This window comes from Aristolochia californica, unplaced genomic scaffold (genome assembly GCF_029961685.1).
Source record: "Aristolochia californica isolate CCGP_79_NKW_82.1479 unplaced genomic scaffold, dmAriCali1.0.hap1 SCAF_10, whole genome shotgun sequence".
In the NCBI taxonomy this organism is placed as follows: domain Eukaryota; kingdom Viridiplantae; phylum Streptophyta; class Magnoliopsida; order Piperales; family Aristolochiaceae; genus Aristolochia; species Aristolochia californica.
Window position 1 is genome coordinate 34,460,747 of NW_027181771.1, and position 17,520 is coordinate 34,478,266.

The 17,520-nt window shown below is 39.7% G+C and overlaps 3 protein-coding genes across 7 annotated transcripts; 1 reads left to right on the forward strand and 2 right to left on the reverse strand.

Annotated features, from left to right (window-relative positions):
* Window positions 1-319: 319 nt before the first annotated feature.
* Window positions 320-4,275, reverse strand: LOC137938046 (uncharacterized). The gene is made up of 3 exons (XM_068783091.1): window positions 3,021-4,275; window positions 1,512-1,786; window positions 320-1,428 (listed from the first exon to the last, which is right to left on the reverse strand). The coding sequence occupies exons 1-3, from the start codon at window positions 3,986-3,988 to the stop codon at window positions 632-634; spliced, it is 2,040 nt and encodes a 679-aa protein (XP_068639192.1). The 5' UTR covers window positions 3,989-4,275; the 3' UTR covers window positions 320-631.
* Window positions 4,276-4,360: 85 nt separating this feature from the next.
* On the forward strand, window positions 4,361-6,040 carry LOC137942587 (uncharacterized acetyltransferase At3g50280-like). Its single transcript, XM_068788291.1, has one exon. The coding sequence runs from the start codon at window positions 4,537-4,539 to the stop codon at window positions 5,845-5,847; it is 1,311 nt and encodes a 436-aa protein (XP_068644392.1). The 5' UTR covers window positions 4,361-4,536; the 3' UTR covers window positions 5,848-6,040.
* A 1,076-nt stretch (window positions 6,041-7,116) lies between these two features.
* LOC137938083 (transcription factor GTE6-like) lies at window positions 7,117-17,081 on the reverse strand. 5 transcript variants are annotated; one of them, XM_068783101.1, is made up of 11 exons: window positions 16,574-17,081; window positions 13,769-14,099; window positions 11,858-11,987; window positions 11,233-11,448; window positions 10,943-11,020; window positions 10,567-10,791; window positions 8,978-9,076; window positions 8,589-8,647; window positions 7,794-7,944; window positions 7,291-7,464; window positions 7,117-7,207 (listed from the first exon to the last, which is right to left on the reverse strand). In XM_068783101.1, exons 3-10 carry the CDS (start codon window positions 11,978-11,980, stop codon window positions 7,303-7,305), a joined length of 1,113 nt encoding a protein of 370 aa, XP_068639202.1. In that variant the 5' UTR covers window positions 11,981-11,987; window positions 13,769-14,099; window positions 16,574-17,081; the 3' UTR covers window positions 7,117-7,207; window positions 7,291-7,302. The 5 variants fall into 5 exon arrangements, with proteins under 5 accessions (XP_068639202.1, XP_068639201.1, XP_068639199.1 ...); XM_068783100.1 differs by having other exon boundaries at window positions 7,117-7,197; window positions 16,574-17,080; XM_068783098.1 differs by having other exon boundaries at window positions 7,117-7,464; window positions 16,574-17,080.
* Between the last annotated feature and the right edge of the window lie 439 nt (window positions 17,082-17,520).

Here is a 17,520-nt window from a genome sequence, read left to right on the forward strand (position 1 = left end):
CTTATTTATACAGTTCAGGAAGGAACTTAATCTGTCTATTTGTAACAAAGAAGCCCAGAAGGGGGTTTTGCTTCACTCTCTCCCCTGCTTTCCACTGGCGGGGAAGGCAAGAAAAAAGGGGAAGGGCGTAGCAAATTCATCTTCCACACCGACCTCTCTTTTAAAGAAAACTGCAAATGAAAGAGAGCATCCCAATACAACCAAATTCGATCAGAACAATCACCTCCCATCAGGTTTTCATTTTATCTAGTTCCTCTCCTTGTGCAGAGCTGATAGTTTCTCTTGTTGTGTTAAGTGTGCATGAAAGAACAATCAGGGATGAGGATTAAATTTCTGTAACAGAAAGTTTAGAAGGTTATATCAACAGAGTGCTCTTGTCAAACATATGATGCTCTTAGCAAGGATCAACCCACTAACTAAAGCTCATAACAGTTCCAAGACTACAATAGTACCACAGCTCTTTTGATAAGATTTCAATGTTACAGCTCTTAGCACTATAGTCTGACCGAGGAAGCTGAACGAACATCTGGAGTATATGACCAAGCATGCCAATATCCTTCCCACAGCAGTATGTGAACCTCACCTCTCTTTTCCTTGGATTCACCGTGATGCAGAGCTCCTCAGCTTGTGCTCACCTAGCAGCTGCCCTTGCGCTCATAGAAGAGTGGTAATTTGTGCTCCTTTGTTTCCTGTAAGAAGTGTAAACGTCATCATATTGACTCACCTCATTCGGATTTGCAGTAGCACCAAGTCCCAACCGTCCAGACCCACTTGAACCTGGCTTCCGCTCAATGCTTCCATCAGGAAATGTTCCCGTCTCTGGATCCACTTGCAGATTTAGTGGTGGAGGAATGCAAGCTCCTCCCTTTCGTACAGGCAGTTCTCTTTCATAGTCACCATCCCCATCAATTGTTTCTGAAGATTTCATTGGCCCTTCAGATGGATTCACCTCGCCTATCTCTTTAAAGAATTTTGAGACTCTCTCCAGAATATCTGAAGGAGGTATGGTGGATGGAGGAATCACAGTGGGGATGTCAAGAGGACTCATTGGCGAATACGGGACCCCACTTCCAATTTGCATTTTTCTAACCATACCAGGGATGAGCCCAGGAGGGAATAATGGGTAAGGAGGTGGCTTTTCTCCTACACTAGGTGTTGAAGTTGGAGGTACATGAGATGGAGGTTGAGCAGAAGAGGGAACTGGTAAAGATGCTCCAAGTGGGCCCTGCCCAAGAGCTGGGTACATGCCAACCGGCTGTTGGCTTGGCATAAATGGTTGTGTAACAGGAGCAAACTGGGAAGCTGTCAATACCGGGTTTGCCGTAGAGTGACCTATTTGCTTATCCTGCTGCTCTTGATCCAGAGGGCCAGGGGCAGGACTCCTTTGTTTGTCAGTACTCCATTGAGAAAGACCTGAGGCAGAACGTCCTGCAGGATACCACTGTCAGTCGATGGAGCAGGAAAGACAAGGGAGGATAGAGAGAGGAGGTGCAAGATCGATCAAAAAGTACCTGGAGTATCTGATGAGTTGCCAATGGAATCCTGTGGAAACACAGAAAGAGACTTGGCTGGTGGCCCAGCAATCATCTCACCCTCCAACGCATAAATAGTATCAGGATCATAAACTTCCTTAGAAGCCCAAAATTGCAGTATTTTCTGAAGACGTGACTGGTTCGCATCTTTGTTTTGTGGATTGTGGTAAATCCTTGCAAGCATGGAGCCCAGAACAGGTTTAAATGCAAGGACCTCATTGTCAAGGTCATGCGGGTTGGTCCGCCGTTGTAAGCTGTAGATAAAAAAAGACAACTTTCTTAATCAACATCATTATATACTATCAAAAATCAACAGAAAAAACTGTGACCACTACTGAGTGTCTAATGAGCAAAATGTGACCATTTGAAACTCAGCCATCATTCAGAGGGCATCTTCATTTTTATGCTACAATTATCCCTCACAACAAATTACTACATCTTTTTCTGCTGCAACTTTCATGCTCTATATGTTGTACACGAATACATTCTAGGTCATGATTGAAAGTATAGCTGTAAATCCTTGTCACTTCAACATAAGTATCTAAATGTTTCAACTCAAATACATTAGTCTTTCCAGGCAAATATTTAAAAAAAAAGAAAAAAATAAAAACAAGAGTTCAGTTGCACAAGGCAAGAATTTTCCTGTACCAAAACTCTAGTAAAGTAAACATCCTCGTACTTTTGCTCGTGTCGGAAACTATATTAGCAATACCCTCTCATAAAACTTACACCCTATAAACCATAGACTTCCATTCTTCATTCTCCTTTCTCCTGTTTGGAGTAATCCTCCTCAAGCTCTTCAACCTCTTAGGTGTCTTAGTCACCCAGTTCATTCAATGCTCATGCCAAGCTGCTTGGACCTTCTATGACAATTCTTGTTATGCTAATGGACAATACCATACTCTATGCTTTTTAATATAAACATTGCATCTGAAAGCTATCATTAATAGATGTATCAAAAGCAGGAAACGACGCTGGATTTCAATTCTCCTTGGCATCCTTTCTTAAAATGTTGGGGAAAAATTGAATTTTCACAGAAAAGTCACTACCATCAAATGGAATCATAAAAACTTAAAAGACAAATAAAACAAATATGCTCGGCAGCAAAGATCATCCTTAAACAAACTGCACATTTGAAGTTGTGTAGAACAGAAAGTGATATAAATCCTCAGAAAGGAACATATGAAGCAATAAAGCATTGACTACCTTAAAGCAAGAATCTCATGTCCTAACCGTTCATATATTTCAAGAAACAAAACTTATCAACCGAAGGAGTAAGCAAACAAGTTCTAGAAACAATCAAATGCATTCCACTCAGATTGAGATGGTGGCAAAGAAAAACCATAAAGTTCAACTTGATGAGAAGTCATACCAAGAAGTTAGGGTAGAACAAACCATAGGCGGCATTAGAAGACTAACTTTCCTTTCATGAAGCATAACATATGATTTATGGACAGTAATATGGAGAGTAAAGAAAGAGAGAAGCACCTATCAAAAAGTATGTCGTTTGCCAAATAAATAATATGAAGCTGCCTCTCAGAATCATCCAATGCAAGGACTCTATCTCTGAGTGCCTCGGTAAGAGCAGGCGCAAAAGGAGACCTCTGCATAAACCAGCCCTTTGCCCCCTTGATTGACTCCTTCGTACCATTGAGGTTGTTGAGCACGCCTATGAGCTCAGCCGCCACATCAGAAGGGAGAGGACCAGTCAGTCCCTTAAATGGCTTGGCTGAAGGCTCATAGTCAGGTCGAGGATGCGCCACGAATGGCTGAGAATGCTGCTGATCGTAAAATGGCGAAAATGGAGACTGGTGCAGCTGAGGCGTCCCACCAGCAGCATTGATGGGAGGCGGGTTCAGGGGATTGGGAGGAGGAGGCATCATAGGCGGAAAAGAAGCATTGAAAGGGGGACCAGCTGGGCGGGTCGATAACCAGAGCTTATACCGATAGTAAGCATGGCCCTCAGCACCAAAGAGAAAGCTGTAAGCAGGATTATCCTGCTGCTTCTCGCGGATCATGGCCTCAAACTCAGGGCCATTCTTGACTGAATATTCGATGAGTTTATCTATTCGCTTATGGAGTTCAGGATCGGAAGGAGGGGCGGCAGGTGGAGGAGGCTGATCGAAAGGGTTGGCGAAAGGCGACGGCATGAGGTGAGGAGGAAGGTGAGGTGGGAAGGCAGCAGGCGGCGGTTGCTGCTGTTGGAGATGGAGGGGGTGGTGAGAATGCGGAGGGGGGTGAGGCCCATGGTGGAGGAGCTGTTGCTGCTGCGGTGGCAAGTGGCGAGGAAAAGGGAATTGTTGCTGCAGAGAAGGGTGAGGTGCCAAAAAAGGGGGAGCATGCACTTGTGGAGGAAACTGTTGAGGTTGCGGATGAAAACCAAATTGCTGCTGCGGCGGCTGTTGCTGTTGAGCAAAGGCCAATGCCGCCGCATAATCATGCGCTTGACGATCCATGGATGCTAACACTAGAAGTACGACCTCACTCGTACAAAATTATCTTCTTCACTATCTTCCACCCTGAAAACAATCCATTACAGCACTGCGCCGGACCCAGAAAAAAAAACGGAAGTAAAAGGAGAAGTAAGTCCGACCCCAAAACTGTCCAAATTGCCTCTGCAAATTTACCTAGAGTGCTACTGCGTTTCCTCACAAAACCCTAACTGCTGTCTCCAAAACCGAATTCCTTCATGGAACACCTCTTGGGTTCGGACTTCGTTAGGGCTCGAAGATTTCACGATAATCTCACGCGTCACACAGTCATTACCTCAAATTAAAGAAAGCCACCGTTTAAGACGAACAACACGGTTGGTCTAATTCAAGCCTCGCAATAAGCAGAAATCTGGCCCAGATGGCCAGATCCAACCAATCTGAATCTTTCTTTATGGGCTTTAACATCCTCCACGTCCACGTTATCCAAAATGTCCGAATTCGAATCCGACAACCCCAGTCTAATCTGACCTAGCTTCTGACTGCGAATGTTAGATTGACGCCTCCAGTGTGCGATGGAGAAGACAAGCGTCCGGCGCTTCTCCACCTCCATTATCAAGCCAAAACCCGACCAAGAAGACAAGCCACGATTAGCTTTGACGCCATGGGATCTCCCGATTCTGTCCGCTCACTACATTCAAAAGGGTCTTCTCTTCCCAAACCTTCAGAACTCTCTCGTCGACAGCCTCCGGCATTCTCTCTCTCGAGCTCTCGCCATTTTCTACCCCCTCGCAGGCCGTCTCGTCACCGAAACAGACGACATCTCCTCCTGCATCTCCATCGACTGCAACGCGGCCGGAGCGGAGTTCGTACACGCAGCTGCTGACATAACCGTCGACGACGTTCTCGCCCCCATCGATGTACCGCCCATCGTACAGTCTTTCTTCCCACTCAATGAAGCAGTCAATCACGATGGGCACTTTCTCCCACTCCTCGCCGTACAGCTCACCGAGCTGAGAGACGGATACTTTATCGGCTGCTCGTTCAATCACGCAGTCGCCGACGGTTCTGCTTTCTGGCAGTTCTTCACCAGCTGGGCCGAAATCACCAGAAACGGGACCACGGCCGCGATATCTCGCCCTCCTGTCACTCAGCGCTGTTTTTTGAACGGTACCTCCGAAGTCCGACTTCCCTTCAAAGATGTAAATGTGCTCATCGAAAGATATAAGCCTCCGCCCCTCACCGACAGGTTCTTCCATTTCTCGCGGCAGTCCATCTCCAGACTGAAGGCCAGAGCAAACGAAGAAGCAAAGAAATACAACATCTCCTCTTTCCAAGCCTTATCTGCCTTAACCTGGCGCTCGATAGTCCGCGCCATGGGCCTGCCTCGCGACGAGAAAACAACCTGCAAGTTCTCCGTCGACTCGAGATCGAGACTGAACCCCCCTCTCTCCCGAGACTATTTCGGGAATGCCATCGGCATGATATCGGCGACGGCGACCGTCGAGAAACTGCTCGACAATAAGCTGGGGTGGGCAGCGGCAGTGCTGAACCAGAACGTAGCAGCCCACACCGATGAGGTAGTCCGCGGCGCACTGGATGCGTGGGTGACGTCGCCGAAGATCCACCATCTCAGCGCGCTCAACGGCCAGGCCGTGACGACGGGAAGCTCGCCGAGGTTTGACGTGTACGGCGTGGACTTCGGATGGGGGAAGGCGGCGGCGGTGCGGTCGGGAATTGATAATAAGTTCAGTGGGAAGATAACGTCGTTCCCGGGAAGAGAAGGAATCGGATCCATCGACTTGGAGATCTGTCTGCCATCCGCGGCGATGAGGGCACTCGTGACGGATGATGAGTTCGTCGAGTTCATCGCTGCCATGGATTAATTTCGTCATTTCCTATAAGAGACTTCAGCAACTATAATGCGCTCGAATCGATCATAATCCCTCAAAGCACGTCCCACTTAGCTTATGAATTGATCGTCCCTCTTTGAGTTTATTATTATAAAATGATGGAACAACGTTATACTCCTGTATCAAATGCTTCGACTGTTGCTGCTCTTTCGAATCTATTTTACCTTGCCGGGATCAGTTCTTGCACCACGTCTTACTTCTTGCTTGCTAGATAAATTCCAGTTATAATAGCCACGCCAGTGATTCCCACACCCACGGATTTGAGGATCTTAATGGGAGACACGCCTGAAGTCCCTCCAGGAATTTCCATTAGACCCTTTCATCTGAAAACGTTAAAACCAGTCAGCCTCCGAGATAACAATGGACCAAATGCAAATAGAATCAATACACTAAAAACCTAACCATTCACCTCCATGGCTTCATTGTGATTTGATTAAAATCAATAGTTGAAGAAAGTTGGGTTAAAATAGAACAAGGACTCTCACCTACTAAATGCCCCTTGCCAACTACAGAAACAACTGAAGAATGCTCTTGTGCAACTTGAAGTAGTTTGGATGGACATGTACCTGAATACAGTACATCAGGAATGAAGGAATACATATGCCAAAGAACAAGAGAAGAGGCAAGGATATGAGGACACTGAAATTGTCTGGTTGGTAAAAACCAAACCTTTTGTGTTCCTTTTCTACCATAACCCTAAGGTTAATGACTTATACTAATACTTAGGTTCTTGTATGTGTCATCCTTGAGATTGCTGACATAAACCCTATTTCTTACGTATTTATTGTGGTTTAAGTCATTATGATTGCATATTGTGAACTATTGAAGTGTTGCGGTTGGCGCACATTAGATTTTTTTGCCCTAATCCTAATTCTCAAAATAGGGTCCACCTAATTAGAAAGCATTCTACAGGAAAACATCACTTATTATCCGTTTACAACCGATGATAAGAGTTTAGGACACAGCAAGGACAAACATTTGATGCAAAGTTTTTGGAGGGTCTTAGCCCAAAGGATGCGATCCGGATTGCTCGAGTCAGATGAGATTCCATCACTTCCTAATGCATTCGACTGGATGCTATGTGTACAAACAGCTGTGACATTATCCACTGTTGATGTTGCTGCCCTTGGCATTCATCTGGCCTGGAAACCTGAACAACTAACCAAGTTGAAAACCAACTTGAAAGCCAAGTTAAATCAGCATATCAAGCGCAACGGCCTGCTTATCTGCAAGACATAGTACTCGCTTCAACCATATTTATGTCGGCAATAAAATCCTGAGTGAGGCCATCTACACTTCCTCCACGCATTTACAAAGAGCTTCCTGTAATTAACTAAACATAAGACCAGAATAAATGGAAAAATTATGGATCACTCTGGAAGGCATTTGTCAGGAGTTCAAGTAGCTATAGCATACTTCTTCATCAAATCAGGAGAGCTTTTTACTTCGTTTCTTCGCTGTCTTGGCAAGAGCATCACAGATTTCTCTCTTGCGCTTGGAGTTGTCTTGACCCTTGATAGCAGTTGTCTTTGCCTGAGCTTCCAGTGCGGAGCTCACAAAAAATTTGAGCCTCCACAACGTAGATTCACTCTGTACATTGAGCCAGCAGTACACCAAAGTTACTAAATGCACTGAGAAGCTCTTATGCCAGATGAGAATTAAATTTCTTCATAGCATCTCTCTTCTCCAGTAACAAAATGGCCATAAGTTCTGATAAAAGTTTCTTAAAAGATGCTTCATTATGGATTAAACTTGTTCTTTTCTTCTTTATTTTCTGAATGGTGACTAAACTTTTCACAAGCCATCCGGGTTCAATAAAAGGTGGTTTGAACCTAGAGAATTGAACTGCAAATTGGCGTCTCTTTTCAAAGTGACTGCTTGAGGAGATTACACAGATTTTTACACAAGAAACTACTAACCTGAGCATCCATGTCAAGATCAACCTCCTCCGCAGTAGCTTGAAAGTTTGGATTTCTCTGAGCAATAATTTCAAGTGCCTTGTTGAGATCTTCTGGTGATAATCGACTGAGGCCCGATCCAAGCTTTCTTTTCTCTTCTGTTGTCATTTTTCTGCACAGAACATTCACATCTGTGAGCTGTCCATATTATCTTAATTGCAAATTATCATCATAAAAATGGGCTTTTTCAGCTTAGAACAAGCCAGCATACAGAAACCCAGCTTGAGACTCACATACAGCAGACAGTAAATAAAATATCCAAAGCTTTGATCATAAAATGTGTAGGATAATTTTCTTGAATTCGGCAGCAATTTGAGCCAAAAGGTTTTGAAGTGGCTCATCACGCAGTTAACACTTGTGCCCACAAAATATTATGTATCAGACAGTTCATCACAACAAATGAGAGCTTCTCCAGAAATACAAGAGAGAAAACTATAAAATCAAAGTTACAAAGAAAATAAACCAAAAGAGAGTCAGAAAAACAAATATAAAGATGAAAGAGAGTGCACAATCGTCATGAAAAACCTTCGACTGCACTGATTCCTCACAATCAAAAGCAAATAGAAAAGGCTAGCAGTTGCACGAAGCCACTTCTGTAGCCTGAAGATACAAAGGGAAGGGAGCAACAAATGCAACATGCTGACGGATTTATTTAACTTTCCTGAAGAGCCAAAGAAAAAAAAAGACTTTATCATACAGATTTTAGAAACAAGAGAAAACACATTCTCTTAGTGATAAATTACACCTCAATAATACCTGCATTTCTGAACAATCATTTCTCTGAGCTCCTCCAAATGGGAATCAAGGTCACGAAGCTGAGAAGATTATAGAACAAGTTTGAGAGGAGATATCCACTATAGGGATATGAGAATAATAAGATAATCATGTCATTATAAAATAGAAAATAAACGGAACAATAACCAAACCACCAAGCTCATGGACATAAAAAGTTAGAGACAGCACTCCATCATTGAAAGAAGATTACACCAATGAACACTCAAAAAACCATATTTTACATATGCAAGCTCACCCAACCATACATTTTTCACTATAATCCCTTGTCCTCTCCCTGTAGGCATTAAGAAGGGCATATTATAAGCACTATGTTACCCTTCTATATGCAGTGAATGTCCTGAAGAAGATACCTCTATACTTGTATATCTGGCCAGTTTAGCTGTAGCAGCCTCTTGTGCGAGCTGCATATCTGCTCGGGCTTCTGCCTCCTCTTCTTGTCGCCTTGTTTCCTGTTTGTTATATTTACCAACTTGTAAGATAGACCATCAGTTTCCACCCAAGCGTACTGGATCAAAGCAAATTGAACATTTAAATCTCTATGGTGATGAAGCAAGAATAAACTCACCCATATCATATCACATGAGATGATAAGCTCCCAAAAATATGAGACAGAACACACTTTCAATCACTTGGTAAGGTTAAAAAATCAGAAAAATGGTGGGTGAGTTTTACACAATGGAGTCCAGTAACTAAGAAGCCAAGTTTTTAAGAGAGAGAGAGAGAGAATAGAAAAGCAAAAAATGAGAAATGTTCACCGACATAAAGGACAGAGCTGTTCTCCTAGAGACAATTTGAACCAAGAAATAGAGTCCCCAACAACATTAGAAGTCCTAGATACACCAGATTTGGCCAAATCATCAGCTAGACGAGTAGCTGATATGAAAACATGTCATTATATTGGATTTTGGAGCCCTCAAGATTCACGAGTGAAGAGATGAGACTTTTCTATTTATAATGCATTGTTGGCCTTCTTTTAGTCTAATATTTTCTATAATTTTCTATATTTTTAATTAGCTCAAAGTATAGAAAAAGAGCAAAAAATTTTCTTCTTTTGTTGAACCAGTTAATGGCATAAACAATGTACACCTGAGAACTGAAGAGAAGCTTTTGAAATTGCAGTGGTAGCAGGATATTAAGTGTAAGGACCCCATTTACAGTGCTGCTTTCGTTTACACTCACCTCAATGAGAGACAATTAAACTCCTTATCTCATGAACAAAACCATCAAGCATTCCCTAAGGCTGGTAGAATTATGTTCACCCCTGTATCATTAGCTCTCCTTAGTAAAAAAGCGATTACAATTTCTGTTTGAAAAAAAAAAAAAATGTTAACAGAACTCCATTACACAATTTTAGGTCGAAGAGTAGGAAAATGCCAGCAACATCACTCAAGTAAGAATTATCCACCTTGAAGTACCTCCATTTCTTTCACATGGTTTGGTCCAATAGATAATTTTTTTGATGATTCTTTTACTATATTTTGATTTTGTTTTTACAAATGGTACAATATATACTAGCACATCAATTTAACTATAAAGCTTGCAGCAGTAAACAGATGCAAATTATAGATCTCTGGAACAAGGTCTGACACTTTTTTTTTAATTTTTGAGAAAGACGAATTTTATTCAAGGCACTGAGCCAGAGAACAAAATTAGTTCTAACAGGTTTTATAGTAAGACCAAGTGTGAAATTTATTATTACTATTAGATTACATAAAATATTATAATTTTCCAACCACATCATTTCCATAAAATAAAGGCATTAAAAAATTCCTTAACCTGTTATCACTGAAATTAGATGCTTTCTTTCTTTCTTTTTTCCTCAAATACATATATTCCAAAATAATCTCTAACATATCTCAGATGAACTACATAGAAGAATATTCTGGAAATGAAAAATCAGTACAGGACCAAGAAGAAAGAACTTGCATATTTGAAATACCTCTTCAATAACTTTAGGTAATAGTTGCAGCCACTTATCTTCGAACTTTGATATCAATGTTTTAGCCATGACATAAACATCACTTTTCTCATCATTATATGTCATTGCGTTTTTGAAAACTAGTCTCACATCAGCACAAATTTCACGAACATTCTTGTATCCTGTACCATCTGTTGCTTCCATCTGGTTCCGAATTGTACTGAAATCCATAGGCTTCTCAATAACCTGAAATACATCCCACAAAAGTTTACAATTCACATAATACTGAAACAAAGCCGATAACTACCACATCAATTTCTAAGTCTAGATGAAACATGACTGACCACAGTGACAAGCCCTAATGAAAATGTATGCAAATAGGAGACATAGTTTTTACCTCATAGTAATCATGTAAGCCAAGACCTTCTACATCTACTGGTTGCATAAAGGGCCAGGCCCATTTGTGTTGTGTGATCTGGCATAAAGATGAATATTAGAAGGAATAAGTATACAAACACGTTACTTCAAGTTATCTAATATTAGGAATGAGGGCATCCAAATTGATGACAGATCCATGTCAAAGTTTCAATAATAAATTAAATAGTCAGAAACAACAAAATCTAATCTTAATAGGCAATGGCACATGTTACATATTAAAACATTTTAAAAAAGAGTCCTAGCAAATGCCTGGCGCAATAATGTGGAAAATTGACGCATCAGCTCTTGCATTCTCTTTGCAGAGGCAGCTTCCCTGCGAGCTGGATCTTGTGGTAGCTTCTTACTGTTTGCAATCTGTTTTTCCTTTTCCTTCTCTTTCACAACTAAACCACCTTTAGAATTATTTGCTTGTTTTTCACTGATGGAAGAATAAAACTGAGATATCTCATTCACTCTTTGCTCAAGCTGCAAGTGAAATAACCATTTATTAGACAACCATCACTCTATCAATACTCTACAACAAATGCACAGGGACCTTGGCAATCAAAGATTTGTAGCTTAACTTCCATAAAAGTTATTAAGCCACTAATCACACACAATTGCTGTCAAGTGCAATCGAAATTTATTTCAAGAAAAGAGGTTAAGATCATGTATATAAATATGAAAGACCCACCCATTCATGGTAGCTAAAGGTTGGAATTCTCCAAAATGGCCATCAAGTTTATGATATTGAGCACTTTGTTTCTTCTTTTACAAAAAGCACGTTGTAATAGATAGTTGAAAAGGAATGGGGCAAGTATCTTAGAATATAGCAGAGAAAACTTTGAAATGAACTATTACTTCAGATGAAAATTTTGAAGTACTGAACTACTACCTCGTGGACTTTGGCCACCATTTCATCAAACTGGTGTTTGAAAATTTCAACATCTTTACTTTCATCCTGTATGTTTGCACCAGCCATAACACCATTCATCCTGCCCAAGCTCAACGTAACCATGCCTTATCTGAATGGCCAAAAAAAAAAGTTTTAGCCAAAGTAACCAAAATAATCTAAAAAATGATTTCAAGTAGCACAAAAGAAATTCCATAAATGAAAATTCTCTCCATTCTTGAAAAAATAGATTAATATAAATTACTGGAACTTCTATATATCCCTTAAAATTTTCACAAAAATATTCAACCATCTACAGATTGGAACCAAAAAATGGAAAAACATGAACCTACGGGTGAGTAAACTCCTCCCAAAGTCTTAGAGAAAGAAACCAAAAATATCGGTCATCCATTAAAATGCAGGGTGTGGCTTAATGATGTATGGAGTGAAACTTGATTCGCTAGAATCTATTAAAGAGACTTCTTGAGCAGTAAAACAGAAAAATTCAATTTATGATTCTGGGGAGATCTGCACCCTGAAACCTGTCCGAATTGCTCGGATAGGCAGGCACCATTTTTTTTAATGCATCATAATGTTCACTGCATAAACTTGACTACCTCAAACATGTCCACTACAATTGAGCTTGAAGAAGAAAAAGAAGAAGGAATTCTACAACTTGGTGGCATAAACAATGACTAAAGAAAGAACTGTGAACCCATAACCAACAATATGAGAATCCTTGTTTTCCACAATGATGAAGATCAAAATTCCATGAGATGCTCATTTTAACCACCAGAAAGAGGACAATGGAAAGGAATTTAGGTTTCTAGGACAGACCTGAACTTTCTACCTTCACTTTATCTATGAACAAATGTTACGTCTCATAATTTACAAGCTCTATTACCAATTCACTTTCTAAGTTGAATGGCTAGAGGACAGAGTGCTGCATTCAGTTCTCTAATATGCATTCTCAGCAAATAAACCAAGCCGCATAAGTCAATTCTATATAAAACAGGTTTTAAAGTGTTACCTGAACTAGTAAAAAACATAACCAGATATCTTATATCTTAAATTTACAAGTTATTCCATGATAAATTTCATGTGTGACATAAGATATCTTTGGAGACCCATAATGACAATCCAAAAGATCCACACTCTGATCCAAGTGGATTAGCATAGCCACAAATGGCTGAGGAAAGTGCCTGAAGGAATTTGATCCAAATTATCTTTGAAACAATAGAATCCTACTTCGGACAGTATATTTTTCGCAACACTAACATAATAGTTGGTTCCAACTTCCCCGTTATTTTCAATTTTGCGGACAGAGGCAAATACGTGATCAAATAGATTTAGAAAAAAAAAAAAGTTAAAAAACATAAAAAATATACCAATACCAATGAGATCACTGGATGAACCTTGATACAAAGCAAGGACAGTGGTTTGGGTGAGGAAAGGCTTTTACTTTGCTGATTCAGTTAGGAGAATGAGAGAGAATGAGAGAAGGGGGAATGAAGGAGGAAGAAATATGAGATGCTTAGATCTCTCAGATAGAAAGAGAGAGACCAATAGAGCAAACAAGCGAAGAAGATGGAAAGTACCCGTGACTGGTGAAGGTACACATGAACATCCCGCTGCAAGGCTTTAGGCAAGGATTCTGAAAGAAGCTCCTCGATGTCAAAGACAAGTTTGGAGGTAAGGTTTAAGAATAACTGGGAGAACTATAAAATTTTCTCCCATCTTTATCTTTTCTTTCTTTCTACTCTTCTCTGAATTTCTCATTTAACATAGAAAATCTGGAGGGGAAAAAGAAGTTCGCTCCTCTAATACACAAATCATCCAATACCAGGATTTCCAGATCCGACTTGTCCTCAACAGCTCATGCAAGTCGCAAGCTATCCACAAGCACAAACTCACCTTTAACCAGGATGCACACGTTCTGAGGATCAATGCAATGGAGAACCAACCACAACGACCTCTCCTTTTGTAACCAAATGCCTTCGCATCAACTACTGCACCTAATCTGAGGTTTTCCCAAAGTTAAAATCCCAAACACTCCTCGTCTTTCATTACCTCCCCAAAACAACAACAGTCCCAAATTCCTACCACACACAAAATTCTACTTCCGGTGAACTGCAGGCTATTTCAGCTATCTTCTTAAGAGAGCCTATTTTCTGAAGATGGAAAGGTAAATTTTCTCTGTTACAGCAATAGCTTTCTCTTGCTCCCCCTTCGATTTCCCTCTTGTCTGCAAGAAACAAATAAAGAGGAAAGCATAAGCATTAACTTAAGCACTAGCATAGAATTGGAAAAAGCACCAAATAACTTAATAAAAAGCAAAAAAAATCACTAGTAAACTAACAATCAAACAACATTTAGTCGACAATTAGTAAATTCTCCTTATTTATAAGAAACAAGCAGATAAGTCCTAACTTACAAGAGAGAGAAAGGCACACTAATGAAACAGATATAAAGTGGCAAATGCAAAAGGTGAATGAGAGGTCAACCCTTTCATGGACCCTTATTAAACAAAAATAGTACCATGTTAGCTATATCAGATGAACTAGGTTAAAGTATATAAATTATCTATGCTATGAACTTATCTAATACCATGGTATAAGTACATTATGGTTCAGTAATGTTTGATAATAGGATAGAACCTAGTCTACCAACATTTATGGTATTAATTTACCACAATACAGACTTGTGTGATGCTAGAATCAATTTGAACTTTGTTACAATAGATATACTGTAATATGCTATGAGACAGATATACTACCGTGTTACTTACAAATAAGGTAGTAGCTAATAGAGTGATAATGTAATATGTTATAATTTAACCTAGTCCCAATAATTTATTATGTTATGGTCTAACTAGACTTATTCTGCTATTTGGTCTATTGGGTTTCAGCAAACAATACGCATGAATACAAATTTTGATTTAAAAGTCAGGCAATCTGAATTTTAATTGTTACTTTCCAATTGTAAAATTCACTTTTTATTTCCAATTAGAATTTAGCTATCTCACTACTACTATCCAACCATCATAAAACCTTCACCAAACAAATATAGCCTTGTAAACTAAGGGAAAACATTCCTCTAAACTATTTTCCAATACCCAGCTTAACATTCATTGACAATTGTGACCTTCTCCATGAAATATACTATTATGTTAGTTACATACAAGGTACTAAGTTAAACTATAATTAGATACTATGTTATCAAATGACTTAATACTATGTTATTACTAACTAACAAAAAACTATATGGAAGGTCCTTCCACCATCACATCAGAATTCTCAACTGAATCTGCTGCATTATACATCTATGAGGTGTCAGCCATCAACTGTAGAGTGCAACTGTCATACTATCAACAGACCCGTTACTACGTTATTACTAACTGACATATACCAAACATACTAGATAATTACCATTACATTATTATACTACTTAAGCCCCCCTTAGCAGCCACAGTGACAAATAGTAAGTTGCGTTCACCATTACATTATTAATCTATGAAGCTGCTAGTGACCAAGTCTAAATAAGTGCCCATTCCACAGGACCAAAGAACCGCATGGAATTAGAGACCAGTAGATATGCTAAACAATGTCAGATATAACCATTACTGGATCATGCTTGGAAAAATTAGATTCATCTCTTAGAACCACCAAATCATCCAATGGTTTATTAAAGGGTTTAAAGCCTGTATGTATGTATTTTATACATCACAATATGTATTTTTTTAATCAATACTCATAGTAAGCATCAACAGGACCTCACAAGCAAAGCTCAATTTTGCACTAACACCAAGTACCAGCTAAATCGGATTTCTCAGATAACAAATCTCACACTTTCACCACCAACAAAAAAACCAATGAACCCCTAATTACTAGAGATTCTGTGTTTGCCCTGAAATTAACAGTACATTTTTTATTCTTTGGCACACAACACCATGTACAAATGTAGAACAATCCTATGTTAAACAATAATAATACACTATGTTACCCTTTACAAAATGCTATGTTATTAATTGACTAACACTAGACTCAATAGCCCTAAAACTGCTAAATGCAAAAGATAGCCAAAATTAGGAAAATAGAAGATCTCAGTCAATTGGCCAACTGAAAGGAAGGAGAAAATTACATAAACAGGACAGAAACAACATCAGAAGATGAAATCAGAATCATGCTCAGAAGACTAAGAACTTCTCTTACTCAAAAGCCAACATGCCAAAGTCTCTGGAAATCTGGCCCGAGGTGTGAGTACATCGTCCTTGGACGAAAAAGTAGAAACTCTATGTTACGCTTGGATGTATATGAAAAGAAACCTTCATTTAATCTAAGTTATTTCTCTTGCTCAATGACTATTTCGCTTAATATAATAATTGTCTAACCAAAAAAATACATACATATAGGAAACCTTAGGCAATAGTTTTCAGTTGACAACAGAAGCATACATGGAAAGGTTATTATGCATAAACCAAGAGATGATCAAACATATCCATGGACTTGTGCATTTAGTTTCTTACTTGTCTGCCCTTTCCTGGCAGGGCAGATTGTTTCAAGAAAAGTGACATAGAAGTTCTGATGATTACTGCGGAATGATTTTACATAAGAAGTAATGATCAAACCAAGCATTTTTAGTTTACCTAAACTATAAAAAACAGTCTCAGAATCAATCCGGGATAAGATAGCAGAGAGGACTGAAATGTGGAATTTGTACACTTAATATAGCGCTGAAGTTCGTGAATAAAATGAACGACCAGCTAGGCAGAAAATCCCAAGCGGCAGTTGTCAGAACTCGTCTCTCCTTCCACCGAGGGCAGTCAAGGCAACGCTCAAACCGATTACTCTCCAGACTTAGCTCTAAGTTCCACAGATTGTGACATAGATCGACTTGGAGCTTTTCATCTCATTTTCGGTGTAAGGTGGAAGTTTCAGACCTTAGATTCCATTGCATGACGCGGTGATGCCGTCCAGTTCTTTGGCCCTCTTTCCTTGATCTCGAATTTGAGACGTGTTCTACAAGGGGTGTCAATTTCTAGTTATAGAGAGGAAATGCCTGTTGGTTGGGGTTGGACGGAGATAGATTCACCGCCAGAGGTCCTAAGTCGGAGGTGGCAGGAGGCCTGAGGTCCCAGGTCGGATGTCGCAGAGGGGAGTCGGGAGGAGGAAGAACGCAGGAAGTGTCGAAGGGTTGGGTCGATACGAGAAAATTCGGATTAGGAGGTTTGGGCTGGTAATATTTTTCCCTGAAACGGGTTCAAGAGAGAGGACCGAAGATAAATCATCCGAATATTAATATATTATAATTTTAAAATAAAAATTAATAAATCACAATATTTATAAAAGTTGGTTGATACATTACAATTATTTTAAAACTTAATGTGCTATTAATAAATAAATAAAATCTGAAGGTACCAAAATGAAAAATAGAACAAATACCCCATCACTGTTTTTGTATTTTTAAAAAAAAAGAGAGAGAGAAAAGGGTTATCTGTTCTACTCCATCTAATAGGTGCCCTCTTCTTCATTCTAGACCCGAAAACTTGAATTTTAAGTTTCATCCCGCATGACTGGGTGGATTGTAGATGTGTTATTAACATTCAAAAGACTACACTATACCTTCCAAACTGCTTTTTTAAGGTACTTTTTGTTGTTGTTTTCAAT